At 42.2% G+C, this 20,724-nt stretch overlaps 1 protein-coding gene across 1 annotated transcript in view; it reads left to right on the top strand.

Moving 5' to 3' along the window:
- Nucleotides 1-20,724, top strand: part of TANGO6 (transport and golgi organization 6 homolog) — a 189,381-nt gene that overhangs the window by 89,945 nt on the left and 78,712 nt on the right. The window contains exon 15 of the mRNA XM_029925765.1: nucleotides 18,065-18,205. Within this exon, the coding sequence (XP_029781625.1) occupies nucleotides 18,065-18,205 (141 nt within the window). The remainder of the gene's footprint in view (nucleotides 1-18,064; nucleotides 18,206-20,724) is intronic.

The following is a 20,724-nucleotide window of genomic DNA, read 5'->3' as shown; positions in this document are numbered from 1 at the left end:
CATTCCTCTTGTCCACCTGCCAGGGCATGATTGTTAATGTTTGCTTTCTTAGGACAAGTCTGTTTTAGAAGCAGGTTTGCACTTGATGCCCAACTTCTCTCTCTCTCTTTTTTTTAAATTTTTTAATGTTTGCTTATTTTTGAGAAAGAGAGAGAGAGAGCAAGTAGGGGAGGAAGAGAGGGAGAGGGAGACACAGAATCCAAATCAGCTTCAGGCTCTGAGCTATTTGCACAGAGCCTGATGTGGGGCTTGAACTCAGGAACTGTGAGATCATGACCTGAGCCGAAGTCAGACATTCAACTGATTGGGCCACCCAGGTGCACCAATGTCCAACTTCTGTTTTCCATTGTTGGTAACCTGAACTTAGATAAGGGCAGAAATAATTGTAAAATGTCTTTGGGCATTAATTTTTTTTCTTAATGGTTTAAAATGTTTATTTGTTTATTCATAAAGATTTATTGAGCACCTACTGTGTGCGAAGGCACTTTGCTCAATACGTTGCTAAAAAAAAGTCATTCTCTCCCTTCATGGAATTTGCATTTGATGCGGGGAGGAGATGGTGGGAGGCAAGTAGTAATCTAGTAATCATATGAACAAAGGTGAAATGTGGCTTTGACAGGTGCTATGGGAGAAAAATTACACAATGATATGAGAGCCCGTGTTAGGGACATTTTACTGACAGAGGAGGGAAGAAAAAGTGACCGATAAGCTGAGATGTGGTAGATGATTATGAATGAATCTAGTAAAGGAGGGAGGAAAGAATGTTCCAGACTGAATGAACAGTAGACCCGCAATACTGTGTCAGGGAGGAGCCTGTGTTCTACAGGACCCTAGGTTCAGTGAAGGACGTAGCACCGGTCAACCCTCTAACTAGAGGGCTCTGCTTTTTTCTCTTTCATTGAGTTTCCTCTAAAGATTTCATGTGAAAATGAGGTTCTGCTGCATTAAAATTTTTTTAATGTTTATTTATTTTTGAGAGAGAGAGAGAATGAGCAAGGGAGGAGCAGAGAGAGGGAGACACAGAACTGTAAGTGGGTACCGGGCTCCATGCTGTCGGCACAGAGCCCAACGCAGGGCTCAAATTCACGAACCGTGAGCTCATGACCTAAGCCCAAGTCGGAGGCTTAACTAACTGAGCCACCCAGGCGCCCCAATGTTCTGCTGCTTTTAAAATAGCACTAAGTGTCTATTTCTATAAGTCTCCAAAATCGGTTTCAATTTGAAACATCCATTATGAAAAACATCCTAATTGCAGATGAAAAAGGTAAAGCCATAGAGAGTTATTTGTGGCCATTGGTTTTCAAATAATTTTTTTTTAGTAGTGGGACCCATTTTCCAAATGAGATCTAAAGTGAAGGTATCAAAGATGAATGCTCTTTATTTTCTTCTTCATACCTTTTTTCTCATTTTTTCAGACTTTATTAGTGTGAACATTTATTGCGTTTCTAATCAGAAGATAATATTTTTAAATTATGTAGCTGTGTAGGAAAACAGTAGTTACATGATAGCAAGGTTCAGCCACTAGCACAGCTCGAAACAGATGGCTCCCTCTGTTGCAGGACCCCCTGCTGACCTGCTCACAACTAGGGGTGACTAAGGCACGGTGACCATGCCTTTTTCACCGTGAAATTGTATGATGACAGCGTAAACCTTCCTGACAAACAGATGTTTTTCCCAAGTGGAGCTTTTGTTAATGAAATGGTTGCCTAGAAACCAGACCATAATAATAACTTTTCTATATTTAGTTTATAAAGTGATTCAGTTTGCAAAATTATTAAGTCAGAGAATACTAATTGTAATTCAGCAACCAAATGGTTAAATCAGCAGCAAAATTCCCCCCGGATGTGTCTGTCCAGATGCTGTTTGTGACAAGGACATACAAGGAAACTGACAGCTCATAGAACACCCTGCTCTGCTCTGAACTGTGATTCTCCAGTGGCACAGCGAGTTTGATCTTTCAGCCCTGTGTGTCAGGAGCTGTGACACGGAACACTTATTAGGTTGCTGAGAGGATCAGTGAGATCAGTAGGTCAGAAATTGTAAAATGTGAAAATAACTCCAAGTTAAGCTCAGTGAGACAGCAGCTTAAAGGATGGGCTCAGTAGTGAAGATGCTTCTTTTAGGATACCAGAATTTATAACTGGAAAATCCGATATGCTAACCATTACTAATAACAAAGAAGCCTCAGTATGTACCACATTTGTCAGGTGAATTAAAACATTAAATCTTAAAGTCAATCTAGGCAAAATGTAGGAGAAAATACATTTCTGTCTTCCATTTCTGATCATGATGAGACAGTTGAGCTGTTATGCAGGATAACGTACTTAAAACACTTAAAAAGCATTAAAGAGCTAACAAGAAAACAGAGACTTAACCAAACTTCTTAAGTCAGAATCCTGAAAGGTAAACGGAGTATAAGAATTTGCATTTGTCTTGAGGGCATCTGATGAAATTAAGCTGTGAGTGTCAAAGCTTTGAAGGGCAAGTTGCAGACATGAAAGCCCAAATCCAACCCGAAGTGGGAAGTCGAAGAGAAGACCTCTAACTTTATGCGTAGACCCCAAATAAATAAACCTTCAGGTGGATGGAAGGGCCAGGGAAGGCATTGTCTTGGCACCAAGCAGAGCAGTAAGGGAAGAAAACCTGACCCTCTGAGGTTGTAATCACTGAACGGGCCACCACCTCTTCTGCAGATTAGCATTATTGGGATTCTGGAAATTTCAGTCAGGGAGTTAGAGCTTAAAATGTCTACCTTGGTAGTGTCTTTGGATATCTTTCAGAAACAAAAGTGAATCTCCTGTGGAAGAAGACACCTTTATCCTAGACCAACCCCCCACACCAGTAAGTTTTACTTTTTATTTTTATTTATTTTTATTTTTTTAATGTTTTTTATTTATTTTTGAGAGACGGAGAGAGACAGCGTGAGCAGGGGAGGGTCAGAGAGAGAGGGAGACACAGAATCCGAAGAAAGGCTCCAGGCTCTGAGCTAGCTGTCTGCACAGAGCCCGACACGGGGCTCAAACCCACCAACCGTGAGATCATCACCTGAGCTGAAGCAGGAGGCTTAACCAATTGAGCCACCCAGGCGCCCCTATTTTTATTTTTTTAATGATAAAATGTTTTATTATGGTAATATATATAACATAAAATTTGCTATTTTAACCTATTTATTCATGATGTTGTGTCACCACTATGTTTCTAAACATTTTCATCACCCCAAATCCTATAGCAATTAAGTAATAACTCCCCATTCCCTCCACCCATAATAATGATTTAATTAATAATTATCTTATGTTTCATTTTGAACAATAAGTAGTACGTAGTCACAAAATCCCCAAGCACAAGGAAACAAGGTCCCAAGAAGATTTTAGATACTAGAATTGTCACACACAGCCTTAGTATATTAAAAGAAATGCAGGATAAGCTTGAAAATATCTTCACGGATTGGAAACCATCAAAACTGAGGGTAGATTTGTATAGCATCAGATATAGCAGATTTTGAAAAGGACAAATAGAATGTCCAAAATAAAAAGAATAAGTAAAATTAAAAACATAATGGATGGATTTTCCAACAGATGCAGTTGAAGAGAGAATTAATGAACCAAAAAGTAGAAAGAAAAAAATTATTCAGAATGCAGCACAGAGAGACAATATTTAGTTTCCAATGGAGGAGTCAAAAAGGAAAAATTTGGGGCGCCTGGGTGGCTCAGTGTGTTGGGCGTCTGACTTAGGCTCAGGTCATGATCTCACAGTCTATGGGTTCGAGCCCCGTGTCGGGCTCTGTGCTGACAGCTAGCTCAGAGCCTGGAGCCTGCTTTGGATTCTATGTCTCCCTCTCTCTCTGACCCTACCCTGCTCATGCTGTCTGTCTGTCTGTCTCTCTCAAAAATAAAAAAAAAACATTAAAAACAATTTTTTAACAAAAGGACAGATTTATCAATTTGCTCTCTTAAAAGTTTAAAACTAATTTATGTAAAAAAATAACCTTTATTAAACTGCAAAATATGATTGTAGGAAAATTGGTGGCAAAAAGGACAAGCATCATTCTATAGAGACAGAAAGCAGATTAGAGTGTCCTGGAGCTGAGGCGTCTGGGTAGAAAAAGAAACTGACTGCTAATGTGTAGGTTTCTTTTTGGAGTGATAAAAGTGTCCTGAAACTAAATAGTGATACTGGTTGCACAACTATGTGAATATAGTAAAGACTGAATTGTACACATTCAGTGTGAATTTTGTGACGTGAATTATATTGTCTTGAATCTTTTTTTAAAAAATGACAAGCCAACAGTTAATTCCTTAACTACATAAAGAGCTCATAGTGATCGATATAATAAAAATATCCAGTAGATAAATAGGTAAGAAAAATAGGCAATTCATGGTAGAGAAATAAAAGTAACAAGATTTTGGTAAAATATTTGACTTTTTTAATAAGCAAAGAAAGGTAAATTAAAATAATAATTAAATGTAACTTTTTATGCCATTTCACAACACACACACACACACACACACACACACACACACACTTTAAAGAGAATTTCCAGTACTAGCCAATGCACTCTTGAGCACTGTTGGTAGGAAAATAATGGGAACATTTTTGGAATTCAGTTTTGAAAATGTTTTTGCCCTTGGAGTGTGTTATTTCTCTTTGGAGAATCTACCCCTAAGGGCGTAAATACGAGGTGCGTGCCTATTGTAGTTCTGTCTGAAAGATCTATTAAATTTTTTCCACACTGAGTGCAATTAGCTCTTGGGCCCAGTCAGTTCTCGCTGGAAGGATCTAGCACTTTTCGAGGCACTGTTTACTTGTCTCTTCTCCCAGAAGTCCCACCTCCATCCCACATCCTTTTTTGACTCCTCTTTCTCTGTGCTGTCATTTTCCCCAAACCTGCCATATTAACCACACTGTCTTGCCTTTTTTTTTTTAATTTTTTAATGTTCATATATTTTTGAGAAAGAGAGGCAGAGCGTGAGCAGGAAGGGGCAGAGAGAGAGAGACACACACACACAGAACCCAAAGCAGGCTCCAGGCTCCTCGCTGTCAGCACAGGCTCTTAGTTGTCATTGGCTGATTTGTCTCTTTCTCTAGCCCAGGGCTGTCCTATTACATTTGTATCACCTAGTAACAGTATCTGGTGCATAGTACTCTATTAATAGGTGAAAGAATTCTTTCCATTGCCTTTATTTAAATGTTTTCCAAACATTATGATTTATGCCATAGCTGCTGACTACTTCTATATGCTCATATATAACTGATTTGGTGGGTTTTTTTTTTCCTGCATTCCCCCTCTTTTTTAGAAAAGTTTATTTGTTTGTTTGTTTGTTTGTTTGAGTAATCCTCTACACCCACCATGGGGCTCAAACTCAACAACCCTGAGATCAAGAGGCATGATGTACTCCACCAAATGAGCCAGCCCAGTGCTCCCCTTTCTCCCTCTTTTTGTTTTCAGTGTTTGTTTATGGGTGTGGGGGGAGAGACAGAACGTGAGTGGGGGAGGGACAGAGAGGGAGGGAGACAGAGTATCTGAGCTGTCAGCACAGAGCCCCACGAGGGGCTAGAACTCGAGAGCCGTGAGTTCATAACCTCAGCTGAAGTTGACCAGTTAACCAACTGAGCCATCCAGGCTCCCCCTTTCTCCCTCTTTTTAACTGAAGTCACATTGGAAAGAAGTCCTTTCGGTTTCTACCATCCTATGTAATAATAATTCTATTAAATGTTCCGTGTTATCATTGAGCCGCCTCAAATTATCTGGTGTGAAAGCCATGCCATCTGGGGAGGATGCCTTCTCCCCCCATCCTCCCATAAAAAAAGAAAGCTGTTAAAATGAAATTGTCCACAATGAAAACTCTGTGTGTGTGTGTGTGTGTGTGTGTGTGTGTGTGTGTAAGAGTGAGAGAGAGATTCAAGGAATCGTATATGAATGAGATGGCACTAAAATATGTTGATTTCAGGTAATTAACAAAAATACTGGGATATAATTCGTATGCCATACACTATGGCCTTCTAATTTTTTAATGTTCATATATTTTTGACAGCTGTGAGTATATTCACAGAGGTGTGCATCTGTCACCACAGTCCATTTTACAACATCTTCATTATCTTCACAGAGATTCACTTCCCTTTTCAGTCCTTAATACTCCCTCTCATACCTCCCAAAGGTGATTTTACTTGTTTTACTTTCTTCTTTTGCTTTTCTCTAGTATTTGAATCTTTTACTGATGACCATGTATTATATATACCATCAGGAATTTAAAAAAAAGTTCTTTTGATTGTGCAAGCAAATTTTTAAAGGTTTCTCCTTTCCCCTCTGTTTATGGGTGTCCTACTTAGCACAGGGATTTTAACCTGAGGGCTGTGTGTGGACTCCTAGAAGGTTCGTGACTAAGTCTGGTCACTCCCAGAAATTATAGGCAGACTGTTTACGCGTGTATGTGCCTTTATCGGGGGAAGGGGGCTCTTTGGGTGAAATTTATAATAGCTCTGCCTGGTTTCCATGTGAAACTACAGTTTAAGGGCTACACGTCATGGTTACTGATTTGACAACAAACACTTTCTAAGCAAGTCCTGGCCTGGAGTGCCTATCACAGAGACTTGCCTAATCATCTCATCAGGACTTCTGCTAGGCTTAACTAAGGAAAAAAGGAGCATTGCATTCGAGTTTATATCTTGCCTGTATCACTGCTTGGTGCCCAAAGCACAGAGCAAGTCCCCTAGCCTCAAGACGCTGGAGAGCTTGAAAGATCAGCCCTGTCTTGTTAGAGCTTCAGGCCAGGCAGCAAACTCCCTGGGAGGCTTTGGCTCTCCAGGGCGAATGAGAACCTGACGCATCAGTCAGCTCTGCTGATTCTGCAGCTTCTCTTCCTGTTCGCTCAAGGTGAAATGCCAGTAGAAACCTTAGGAAAAACTGAGTCCGTGGTTTAGGTAGATTCTCCTACAGGACCACCCATCTTGGTATCTGGAGGAGATGTAAAGACTTTTTAATTTTTTTTAACCAAGTTTCAGCTAAAAGAGAACCATTTGCTGTTTTATGGGAATTCGGAAGCTCCTCTTTTCTTTTTATCAGCAAATGTTTTGATATCATAAAGAGAATGTTAATGTATTTTTTTCCCCTCTGGGAAAGCTATATAAAGAGAATTAAACAAACGGCATCCTGCTTTTTTATTTCTCAGCCTGGAACAGCTGAAATGTGAGTTTTTGGATGTGTAGGGCAGTGATTACCCTCAAAGCAGCGGTAATTGCTATTTTCTTTTCCTTCCTTCCTCACTTACGCCTTCAGCCAGTATTAGGGCAGCTTTGTGTGTTTCTGCACATACAACAGAACCCTTGATCACTGTGGTGTTCTTGAAGCCCAGGTTTTCTCAGCTCTCTCCTTCCCCCTTCCTCTCTGTCACCCACAGGTATTTCGTGGAGGCAGCCCTGCCTGACAAGGTGGACTCTAACCTTTTTTGGGTGCTTTTTTGGATTTTATTTCTTTGGAGAGCATAGTAGAAAAAGAGGTTTAGGGGACTTGCAGCAACAGAGTGGAGGTGTTTGAGAATCACTGGTTAAAAACTGGAACTCCTGAGAATCCAAGTTGTCAATTTCTTTTTGTACGGCTCCTCTGTTACCGCTACTGTCAGCGGCTTCTCAAGTTAGAATCATTTGTGAATTTCATTAACATCACTTACCTCCCTTTTTGACATGCTAAATAAAGATACCAGCTAGGAATGAAGTAGTCCCTAGGAAGCCCAACTAGACTCCATGGAGAATTCTGGCCTGTCTCTTCTGGGATGCTGTGTGCAAAGTGCCTCTCCTTCCTCTGACCTTGGAGTTGAGTAGAAAGTAAATTTTATGGAGTGAGGCTAAGAGCATATACTTGAAAATGTAAGGTTTAGGGCACCTGGGTGGTTCATCGGTTAAGCATCCATCTGACTTCGTTTGAGCTCATGATCGCATGGTTCATGGGTTCAAGCCCTGAACTTGAACCGCCAGGCTCCGTCCTAGCAGCAGGGATCCTGCTTGGGATTCTCTTTCTCCTACTGTCTCTGACCCTCTCTCACTCTCTCTCTTTCTCTCAAAATAAATAAACTAAAAACAAAGCAACAAAAAACGTAAGGTTTGCTATCTTTGGGCTTAGGATTTGGGAAGCTGTCATTATCCCAGCAGTTATTTTCTCCATGGCCTCTTGGGGGGGCTGTGGTGTAGTAGAGAGTACAGGTTTGCCAGTCTGTTCTGCCCTGTGCCGAAGGTCTTGGGTCATATTTTTCACTCATCTATCTGTTCCTCAGCTTCTCCCTTCGTAAAATTAGCAATAATAGTAATACCTACTTCCCAAGATTGTTGGGAGCATTAAATGGATGAATGCATGTAGAAGTCCTTAGAATGGACTGGCATGTAGAAAACACTTAGTAAATGTTAGGAATGTTACAGTCTTTGCTATTAGGTTTTTATTTATTGCAGTAATATTTTGTGATCCAAATGTCTCTCAGCAAGTATGAGTTAACTGTCAGTAAATATAGATTATTCACTCCTTTAAACATTCCCCCTCCAAAATGGGAAGGAGAAAACAATTAAAAAATTTTTTTAACATTTATTCATTTTTGAGAGACAGCAAGCACTAGCGGGGGAGGGGCACAGAGAGAGAAAGGGAGACACAGGATGTGAAGGAGGCGCCAGACTCCAAGCTGTCAGCACAGAGTCCTACGCGGGGTTTGAAACACAAGGTCATGACCAGAGCTGAAGTCAGCCGCCAATCAGCAGAGCCACCCAGGCCCTCAGGGATATAGAAAACAATTTAAGCAAACACATTGGTATTATTTTACTGTTCTAATGTATTATTTAAATTCTTTTTTTTTTTATTTTTAGAGAGAGAGAGCACACGGGCGATGGAGAAGGGCAGAGGGAGAGAGAGAGAGACTTAATTCGCACTGGGCATGCAGCCCAATGTGAGGGTCAGTCCCACGATCCTGGGATCATGACCTGAGCAGAAATCAAGAGTTGGATGCTCCACCAACTGAGCCACCCGTGCACCTCTTAAATGTATTATTTAGATCCTGATTTAAAAAGATAGACTCTAGGTACAGTTCTTAACAAATCTTTAGCTGTTAACTATGACGGTTATTAGTCTAACCCTGTTTTTTCTTCAGGCCTGGATAACACTAACTCATACTGAATCTTTATAAATTTGTTGGGGCTTGTCCACACTGAGCCAAGCTTTGGAGGTGTCGAGAAACTCGATGTGGAATTGGCATGTTAGACATTGTCTTTTACTCTAATTATAAAGACAGACCAGCCATCCAGTGGAATTCTCCACACTTCCTTGATTTAATAACTAACTTCCCCAGTTTGTGTAACTTCCTGGATTCTTGGAGCTGAAATTACTGTTGGCTTTCATCATAATGAGAGGTCTCAAATGTAACAACTGAAATACCTTGCTAAAAGGAAGGGTATTTTCCTTCTCTTCAGGTTTTCGCCTTTTGTTTCTTTATGTCGTAGAGCTACAAGAGAGGACAGTCACAGATCAGTGATGGTCTTTAGTAATCAGAGGGAAAACCCTCCTGGGCCTGGCCTCTTCTCTTGCTCATTGTTGTGCTTTCAGTGAGTTTCCTCTACATATGCATTTTATCTTCTTCGTTATTTTAAAAATAAGCTTACTGTTATCAATTTGAACATAGTTTGTAAGGGGTCAGAAAGCTTATCCCCTGCCCTGCTTGTTTCCCTCTTGAAGTTCCAATCCCCAGAGATACCCATTCCCTTCCCACCGCTTTTTAAGTAGTTTCTTCTAGTTATTACTGCCTTATTTATAAATAAAATGCTTACACATATTTTTTGTTATTTAAAAACCTTTGGACATTATCTACTTAATTTCTGTATGTTAGATGAGGGTGTAATGCATGCGCGCCCGCGCACACACACACACACACACACACCTGCACACATCCCTTCCCTCCTGCCCTTTCCCCATCATGAGTTGTGGCTACATCATTGGGCTGCATTTACTGTTGATTACTTGGCTATTTATCATTGCTGAGCCTAGTTCAGTCTTCCTGTCTTATACATTTGTGTAGTTTTCTGTGTAATTATTGCTAATTTCTTCCAAATTATTTTACAGCTGTATCAAACACGTATCACGAGGTCACTCCATCTTTGTTCTCTTTACCCAGACAGACTTCAGCCTTTGACTCCTGTCCCATTCTCTTTGTCCTTGTTTGGGGGTTTTGGCCTTTTTACGCCTTAATTATCATTTCAGTAGGATTTCAAGAGGAAGAGAATACCAACGTTTGTGGTCATTCTACATCACTTGATTGCAAATCCTTTTTACATTCTCACCTCTAAAAGAAGCTGTTCTCTTTTATTAGACCATGCCCCTTATCACAGATTTTTAAACTTATATTTTTAAATTTTATATTTGATAGATAGTACATTACATAACTCACAGTTCAAAAGGTAGAAAAAAGTACAGAATAAAAACTTTCTCTCCTATCTTTGCCTATTTCCCTCCCCAGAAATAACCAATATCATTAATTTCTTGTGTATCCCTCCAGGAATATTTTATAAGTGTGTATTTCCCTTTTGTACAGAAATGGTTGAATTCTTTTTTTTTTTAATGTTTTTTATTTATTTTTGAGAGACAGAGAGAGACAGCATGAGCAGGGGAGGGTCAGCGAGAGAGGGAGACACAGAATCTGAAGCAGGCTCCAGGCTCTGAGCTAGCTGTCAGCACAGAACCCGATGTGGGGCTTGAACCCACGAACTGTGAGATTATGACCTGAGCCAAAGCTGGATGCTTAACTGACTGAGCCACCCAGACACCCCTAGAAATGGTTGAATTCTATACACATTGTTTTGCACTTTGCTTTTTACCTAACAGATTTTAGAATTTATTCCATAACAGTTCTTAAAAAGCTTTTTTTTTATTTTAAAAAATTGTTTTTAATGTTTATTTATTTTTGAGAGAGAGAGAGAGAGGGAGGACACAGAATCTGAAGCAGGCTCCAGGTTGTGAGCTATCAGTACAGAGCCTAATGCAGGGCTCAAACCCATGAACCGTGAGATCATGACCTGAACCGAAGTTAGACACAACCAACTGAGCAACCCAGGCACCCCAAAAGCTGTTCTATTTTTTATGGATGCACTGTATCCCATTGTATGAGTGACCACAACTTAATCAGTCCTCTATTGGTGAGTATTTAATTTGTTTCCAGTTTGTTCTCTACCAATAGTGGTGTAAGAACACAAGTCTGAACCTAGCAGACGCCATGACAGGCTTTGTTTCCCCTCTAAACTAGAAGGCCTAAGGTCAGTCACTCCGGAACCATTTGGCCATTTGGCAGTTATACATTACCCACGGCAAAAGCAGACCACTGAGGTATCCAATCAGGAAAGGCCAGCTACCTCTCCCCACATTCCTAAGGGTAAGTCCTGTAGATGGGAACTTTAGATAAGACCCTGTTACCTAGTGTTAAAGTTAACCCTATAGTCACCAAACAAGACCCTGAACTCGCGCTGTAATTGGTTAATTTCAAAGATACCCTAAATGTTGTAATTGGGTCCCGCCAAAAGTAACAAACGCTCTGAACAGTGTGTGTGGTTAGAGCTGCTGCCAATACTGTTGTACCATTATGATTGGGTCACTGTACCTATGTCACAATTTCCTGTAACTCCCCCTTCCCAAACTCATAAAAGCCCTACCCCACCTTTGTTCGGGGCTCACTCCACGTGGATCCAGTAAGTCTGTGAGCCCGAGTTTAGGCTGGCTGGGCCTAAATTCGTAATAAAGCCCTTTGCTTTTGCATGCGTGCTTCGGCCTCCCTGGCGGTCTCTGGTTTCTGGGGGCGATAAAGAAATCTTGGGTATAACAGTGGTAGAGTGATGATTTTGAGAGCTTGTTTGGAGGTTCTAGCAGGAGAGCGCAGCTGCTCGTATACCCTTGACCGAAGAACGGTCCTCCTCTATCGGGGATGGTCGTCCTCTTCGACCGAGTGCACAGCTTCAGGAGGGACACACATGGAGCGGTGAGGGAGGAAGGGGACACCCGCCTAGCCAGCCAGATCAGCCGAATCAACCCTGGCGATCAATGGGGTGACAGATGTCGCAGCCAGATCGCCCTCACATCCGAGTGATGATTTTGTACATAAGTAATTTTCTACTTCTGCTCCTGTATCTGCTAGGACAAATTCTGAGAATAGACTTTCTGGCTTAACAAAGGACTTAGAATTTTAAATATAATATATTTTCTTACATATGTAAGACAGATTCTGTGAAATGTGAAATACTTGACTTTCTTCCCCATTCAAGTAAATCCTTTTCTCCCTCTGTCCACCCTTACCCTATGGGGGTGACAAAATAGGTTTGAATACAAAAGTAAGCTGATACTTTGCTCTTGGCAGTAGATTTCCCTTTATATTTAAGATGTGATACATTGTTTTCTCCCTTTTTCTTCTATTCTAAAAACCTAAAGGGTTAGATATGAAATAATTTTTATCATACTTTCAATAACAACTTTCTGGGATATAATTCACATGCCATGCGACTCACTCATTTCAAGTATACGATTTAGTGATTTTAGTATATTCACAGAGTGTGAACCCATCACCACAATCCATTTTAGAAGGTTTATTATCGTTCCAGAAAGAAAAGTCTATATCCATTGGCACTCCGTCCCTATTTCCCCCTGCCTCCCACTGTGCTAGGTAACCACTAAACCTGCTCTCTGTCTATAGATTCACCTATTCTGGACATTTCATGCAAATGGAATCCCACAATGTGTGGGTTTTGTCGGCAGAAGTACCTGAGAGGTTGAGTGAGTAGGTGGTGTTCCGGGTCGATGTGGGCACTCGGGAGGTGGGCCGGTTTCAGAGCGGAGGTTGGCCTGGCAGCCTCTTGGCACGGAGCCAGCCGGCAAAGACACTTAGAGCTCAGCTGTGTTTCCTGCAGTGCAGGAGCGCTGAGCGCGGTAAGACTGTTCCTGGCCGGTTTTTCCTGCTGAGGATCTGCAGAACCAGCAGGCAGCTTGCTAAGAAACTGTCTTGAAGTTAGTGCTGTTGGGATTAGAATACATTTCTGGCTTTGTAAGGGAAGTCTTTGGGGGACACAAACAGTTCTTTTCCAAAGTTGACTGTCTCTATTTTGTTGCATAATGTATTTTTAATAATATTTTTTCAGTTAATTTGCCTTTATCCTGAGCTTTGCCTGAAAATACAGATCTGAGTGCTTTCATGAACCCTGGACATTTTTAGGTTCACCTTTACCTTCTACGTAACTCATCAGTGATACCACATCTTGAAATGCGTAGTCACTTTCCTGCGACCAGAGCAGGAGCAGGTACCTCTCACAGGGGCATTGGGTTCTTATTGCCAAACGGATTGATGTGTCATGTTTCCATGAAGCTGGTGCTGGTCCAGAAGTCACCCCATTTTCAAATTACAAAGGAATTGTCAAGTGCGAGGGGCCAAGGGTCATGTGAAGGTTACGGCCATGCTTCCTCAGTTGTCAAAATTCAGGGAGCTTTTTAAATAAGAAACAAAAAAGGCCACATAAAATATCATCTTTAATTGTTCTCCAGTCCTGACCATCATATGTAGTTCTCTTCGCCGCTTGGTGTGAGAGTGAGGAGGGAGCTGCCTTTGACCTCTAGGGATTTATAAGCTCCTCGATGGCAGCCGTGTCCTAGAAGGTGACGCTCAGTCGGGGGGCCGTTTGGCAGCAGTCCGGGGAGCGGACCAGCCAGAAGATAAACAGTTGCTAATCTGGGACTGTGGGAAACAAGGAAACTGGGCTTTGCTATTGGCAACCTTTTATTGCAAGAGTGGAAGGATTTACAGCTCCCTAGTGGAATTAAAAGTTTGGCATTTTAGGAAACATACGTAAGTAAGTAAATAAATACATAAATGAAATATCAGGTTTTTTTAAATCCGAAGAAGGATATGTTGGGATTCCTTTGGATGAAAAAAATCATACTGGCATACACATGAAAGGATATTTGCTGATTTATGTACGTAGAGAGTCTAAATGGGTGAAATACAGTTGAATCCAGAGGCTCAAAGTGTGATTACCAGGTCTCTTCCTTTTGTCTTTCCCTCTCTTGGCTTGATCCTCTTCTGTGTTGGCTGTATTTTTGAGTGGGCTTTCTCCACATAGTGGCCACAGTCAGGTCCAGGCTAATAACTGCAACAGGGAAAACACACACACACACACACACACACACACACACACACACCCCAAATACGTATCTTTCCCAGTAGTTCCAATGTGGGATCCAGAATCAAGTCTCATTACCCATTACAGAGCCCATCGTTGTGTGGGCATGGTGTGGCATGTCCTAACTGGCCAGAGGAGTTCACACATGAAGGGGAGAAGGTGGGTAGTTGGCTCCACTTAAACCACTTAGATGAAGAGTATGAAAAGGACACTTCCCAAAGGACCACCAGGTGCTGCTACCAGAAGGCAGAGTAGATGTGCAGCCCGATCTCTGTCCGCCACAGAGGAAATCAAGAGCTCGTTTGGTTTTGAAGTAGATAGCAGGATATGTTGTTAGAGGTAAATAAGTGTTCTCTGCTAAAGATTAACGAGAGGAAACAGGCATTAACAACAGTAGGAGGGGCTTTAAAATACATGTTCTTCAGAAAAGCTAGAAATAGATCAAAGTTTTATTAAGCAAATCCCATTTTCCCACCGATTTCCATTATAAAGTCACAACTGTATTCCTAAAAGAAAATGGATCCACCAGATTTCTCACTTGGGAGCTTCTGATGAAAAAGTAGGTATGATTGCTACAGATCTGGAGTGTAGACCAGAGCTTGCGATGTATCAGAGCTACAGTTCTGCCAGAACTGCCATTACCAACTACTAACTCACTTGGTACCAAAAGCTACCAAAAGCTTTGGGCTTTTTAAGATTTGGAAGCTGTTTCCTTTCTCTCTCTTAGTAAACAATTTCTCTCTCTCTCTCTCTCTCTCTCTCTCTCTCTCTCTCTCTCTCTCTCTCTCTCTCTCTGAGAGTGAGCAGAGGAAAAGGGCAGAAAGAGAGGGAAAGAGAGATAGATAGAGAAGGAGAATCTTAGGCAGGCTGACGGGGCTCGATCTCACAACACTGAGATCATGCTCTGAGCTGAAATCAAGTCCAACACTCAAATGAGGGTGCCACCCAGGCACCCTGATTTATCTTTTTCCTAGCTGCTGACATTTCTCCTTTGCTAAGGTATCTTTAACTCTACCTTGGACATCTAAGAACTTGCCCATCGTTTTTGCATAATAGAACTAACTAGAAATGCAGTGTCACATTGTGCCAACAGGGAAACTGTCTAATTCAGGTTCTGTCACAGCCTGAAACTTCCTTAAGGGCAGAGCCTTTGCTTGTATAAGACTGGAGGCCACATAAAGGAAGACGTGGTTTAGGACCAAATGCAGGGACTTCCCAGGCTTTTTGGAAACAATGAAAAGGTAGGGGTGGGGAAGGCAGAAGAGAAGCAGACAGGCGCGGCCCTTAGCAGGTGTACTGCCTTTGTGTGTATCTGACTTACGAGAGAATGGAATCACAGCCTATAACATAGAAAATAGTATGTAGACTTTGCCTGCATGAGTGTCAAGTTTAAATGGGAGATTGGTAGACTCAGATGAAAAATTATTGAAGATTTCTTAAGCATTTCTATTAATTCCTTCCCCATCTTTCTTAATTCCTGAAATTTATATCAAGACTGTATCTTTGAACCCTTTCATTCATCAAACAAATAGTTACTGAGCACCTGCTGTTTGCTGGCACTCTTCTAGCCATTGAGGCTACAGCAGGGACAAAACAAAATCCTTCACTTTGTGAAGTTTACATTCTAAGGAGGAGAGCAGTCGATAAATAAGCAAATATTTCTTCTTAGCACGTGTAAGTGCTAAGAAGAAAAATGACGCAGGGTGAGAGGGATAGAATGGTAGGCGAAGGAGGCTGCCGCTTCATACGTGTGATATTTGAACAGAGACGTGACGGGGCTCGGGGAGCAAGCCGTAAGGCTCCTGCAGGAGGTGCAGCCTGGGCAGAGCGGGACGTCAGAGGGAGACCAGAGACCTGAAGCAGCGTTGTCTACTCTGAGAACAGTGAGGAGGCCAGAGGTGCTGGAGGATAGTGAGCGAGGGAGAGAATTGGTAAAAGATGAGGTCAGGGAGTGAACAAAGGCCGGTGGGGATGGGGTTTGCTCAGAACCAGGGGAGAAGGGAAGCCATTGAGGGCTTTGGGCAGAAGAATGATGGGGCCTGGCTTGTTATAACCGGACGGTTCCAGTTGTAATGAAGGTAAATGGTAAAAGCAGATAGACGAATTAGGAGATTATGAGGGCAGGGGAGGGGGAGGAGAAAGGAACTCAACAGGCCAGAAATGATGGACCGGAGTAGTTGAGGTAGAGGTGGATAAAAAGAAACAAGTTTCTTCCTGGATATATTTTGAAACCTGTATTTCCTTCCTTTGTTTTTCTTTTCTTCTTCCTCACTATTCTTCAGAAGTGTGGAACATTTTCCTCCCAAGTAACACAACTTGTATGTATAGAATTTTGAGACTGAGGGCTTTATTTCTAATCCTGTAATAGGTCATATAGTCCCTCCTCCCTCCATCCCTGCAAAGTTTGCACGATGTGGGACAGAGCTCAGATAACGATTACACGTCCAAGAGGTACTGGCATAGTGGGAACAGGGGTCAGGAAGGGAAGGAGCCCACTTTATCCGCAGGTTGGCTTCCACAGGTTCAGTTAGCCATGGCCACCGGGGGTCTGGAAGCAGATAATCCTCCTTCTGACTAAACCATCAGAAGGTCAGCAGTAGCCAAACACTGTCACAGTGCCGATGTCACTGACCTCACTTCATCTGCTCATGTAGCCATTTTATTACCTCACATCATCACAAGCAGAATATGGGTGAATACAATACAGTAAGATATTTTGAGAGAGAGAAAGACCACATTGACAAAACACTTATGACAGTCATTGTTATTATAGTTGTTAAACTTGCTCTATTTTATGTTATTATTAATATCTCACTGTGCCTGATTTATAAATTAAACTTTATCTTAGGTAGGTATGTATAGGAAGAAACATAGAATATAGAGTGTTTGGAACTATCTGCAGTTTCAGAAATTCACGGAGGGTCTTGGAACGTATCCCCTGTGAATAAGGCGGGAGGGGCTGCTACCATACTTGGAAGAGACCCTCAAGAGCAGGACCTTCCCCGCTTCCGATCAGAAAACTCAGCCATAAGCATGGGTCTCCTACTGATCATGTCCAGACTGCTCCAAAGATATTTCCTTGTGGAAATTACTCTCATCGTTGACAGTTTTACAGAGAATACTCACATTGGAACAGAGAACCGCGGCAAAGACAGGAAGCACTGCTGTGCCTTGGGCTGATATGTTGGCAGGAATCATAGTAGTCATAGAACCTTAGAGTCTCAGACTTGGAGGGCTCCCTAGAGGGTATTTAATCCAGTCTTCTGCTGCTTGTGAATCTGTGCCACAATAAGTAATCATCTAGCCTCTGCTTTAAGAGCCTAGGATCCAAGGGTGCCTGGGTGGCTTGGTTGAGCATCAGGTTGAGCGTCTAAATCTTGATTTTGGCTCCAGTCATGACCCCAGGGTGGTGGGATTGAGCTCCGAGTTGGGCTCCACACTGACCATGGAGTCTGCTTAAGACTCACACTCTCTCTCCCTCTCTCCATCCCTTCCTTTCTCCCTCTCTCCCCTTCCCTCTCCCCTGTCTTGCTCTCTCTCTCTCTCTCTCCCTCTTCCTCACCTTCTCCCTATTTCTCTCCACTTGCACTCTCTCTCAAATTAAAAATTTTTTAGAAAGTCTAGAATTCATAAATCATAGGATGTCAGTGCTGGGAGTGATCTTAGAGAACACGTAGGACTGAGACTAGAAGAATCCAGGAGTCTGAACTCCCAACCTGTGTCCTTTCCACTACTCTGCGGTTGTTCCAAATCAAGGGCAGCCCTTCCTGGTAGAATTACAGAGGTGGGTTTAGGTATCTCAGTGTTCATCCTGTCACAGGCTGTCTGGGTTTAATTGCTTTCCAATTTTAAACCATAATGAATCCTTTCTTTTTATTTTTAACCCCAGGGGTTACCTTGCTCTCAGATGCGTACCCTGAGAAAATCTTGCTTGGCCTGTTGGCTCAGTATGACGGTGGTAAAGACAAGCGCACGCCGGAGACCAGAATGAAAGTCGGGGAAGTCCTGATGCGGGCTGTCAGGGCATTGGGTGAGTTTTCCCCAGTCTGAAAAATGGTGGGGGGCAGTCTGGCTTTGGCTTCAGAACCAAAGTCTGTAATCCTTGGAGGTTTCTCATACTAGCAAGGGGAGGACAGTTTCAGGGCTGAGATGAACTACTTCCTGTTCAAGGATTTAGCAACTGTCTGCACGCCCACTAAGGGATTGGCAGCAATAGTGCCTGTTCTCCTACTGCTTGTGTTCCGCCCCTCAGCTATGTTGGGGCCTGATTTTCCTTGGAGCTGGAATGAGAAGTTTCACCCTGGCCGAGCAGCAGCAGGAGGGACGTCAGACAGGGCAGGGATCGCGCTGGCTCCTGTTGAGTGGCTGTTGTGTGCCAGGTCGTCTGCATACATAGTCTCATCGGGTTTTCCCAACAAATCCTACAGAGAGGTTGTTGTTAGACCCATTTTATAGGTGGGGACATTGCAGTGCAGAGACCTTCAGCGGTTTGTCCCAGGACACTTGCAGCTGGTAAATAGTGGTGCTGAGAGTTGAACCCACCAGCTCAAAGGAGGTTGTTCCCAACGACATAAGCCGAGAGTTGTAAGCAAGAGCATGAGCTCCTGAATCACAGTGCCTCAGTTCAAATCGCAAACTGCTGCTTACTGGCTACATGACCATGGAAAGATTTCCTAGCCTCTTGGTGCCTCAGTGCCCTCGTGTATAATATGAGGATATTAATAGCACTTACCTCAGAGGGCTATTGTAAGTATTAAATAAGGTAATACTTAGAATAGTGTTTGGCACACAGTATAGGATCAATAAATTTTAATTTTTGCTAAGTAGAAAGATTGCCTTTTTAAAGAAAAGAAATACTTTATTAATTACTACTTATTGAGCACCCTTAAGGGGCTAGGAGATGGGACACTGGGGAATCAAGACAAAGAAAACAATTGTTCACATTTAAGATAGGCATTAAATTAAGATAAACTAACAAATTTCTCTGTAAGTCAAAAAGTATACTTTTATTATCTATATATCAGGCTGTCCAACGTAGATTTGGGAGAGGTTTCTTTAACTTGCATTCATAAACTTAGCCATTGACTGCTACATTGCATAGATAGCTTGAAGCCTTGAAATAAGGCAAGCCAGTCATTGAAGTGTGGGCCAGCGGTATACAGTGTCCACTGAGTCAACCAGCGGCCATGTTGAACTTGGGGAATTAAGATGTGTTTGGGGGCCATATTCTTACTCTGCGTGTCTGTATCAGATTACATTAAGAGATGTAGTAGCATCAGTGGTTAATATTTTGACCTGAAAACAATGCCACACTGAACTGAACTTCTTTCCTTCTCTAAACTAGATCAGCGTCTTCTCAAGCACTGATAGATTTGTTCTTGGCCCTTTAATAATTCCATCATGTATCCACTAGCCTGTGACCTAAGGCAGAAAGAGAAGTGATCTCAGCTTCAGTTTGACTAACTTCTCTGTGAGCTTGTAAATTTTACTCTTTACCCAATAGTGGAAGATTTTGGAAAACAAGATAGCTTTTTGCCACTTGCTTCAAGAAATCACACTGAATTACCAGCATTCAAAGTATTTGCAAAGATTCTGAATAACCATGCATTATTTCTTCCGAGATAGCCTTGAATTTTCCTAATTTCTGGGCACCCCTCCTGGGTACAGAAGAGGACCTAGATCTCCAACCACTTACATAATTTTTTTTCTACCTAAATCATTTTATTAGTGAAAGAAAAATCTCATGAAAGTGAAATTTTTAAAAAAATGTTTTCCACTCTTTAAAGAAAGACCAACTTTCTATATTTGCTTTAGCCCTAAATATGGATCTGAAACATAGCAGACAAGTGCACCACGATGAGAAACCATTCTCTCACAGGAGGTGTGAACGTTAAGCTTGAAGTATCTCAGGTCCAAGTGCAACCTGTGACTTCTATTTGCGTCTGTCATTGGGAGTATCGGAGCTAAGAAGGAACGTATGCCATATGCATAGACTACATCAGTGTAATAAGTACTTTCTCTGTAGCTTCTGGCAGACCTCTACCGCCGGGATGATGAACACTGAGATGCTCAGTTCTCAGTCTCTGCTGACCAGGGCTGGGGGTGGAGATAAAGGACTTGGTTGATTGGGAGAGAGGCCTTCCTCCTCTTTACATGTGCCTATCATCATCCCAATTTCCAAAACAGGCTTTTGCTGGGTGTTTCAAATAGAACTCCATGAAGTCTCAAAGTTCTAATGGTTCTGTAGCCTACTCTTCTAGGTAACTGGACATAGATACCACCTTAGCTTTAGCTGCTCAGAACAAGGCGCGCAGGCGGGAGCCGCTGCAGGCCATGGCTGCTGCCTCTTGGCATCATGTCTAGTTCCCTGACCACGTCTGCTTTCCTTCCTGCCACTAGATGATGGTGAACATCAGGAGCTTTTTTCTTTCCTTTTTTAAAAACTGAGGCATCACACAGTGAAGTATATAAAGTCCACTAACGTCAATGTAGAGCGCTTCCAGGAACCCGTGCAGATTCCTTTGGTTCCTTCCGAGTCTCTCCCTGCCC

The sequence above is a fragment of the Suricata suricatta genome, chromosome 16, assembly GCF_006229205.1.
Source record: "Suricata suricatta isolate VVHF042 chromosome 16, meerkat_22Aug2017_6uvM2_HiC, whole genome shotgun sequence".
Lineage (NCBI taxonomy): Eukaryota > Metazoa > Chordata > Mammalia > Carnivora > Herpestidae > Suricata > Suricata suricatta.
This window is presented reverse-complemented; position numbering and strand designations above follow the sequence as displayed.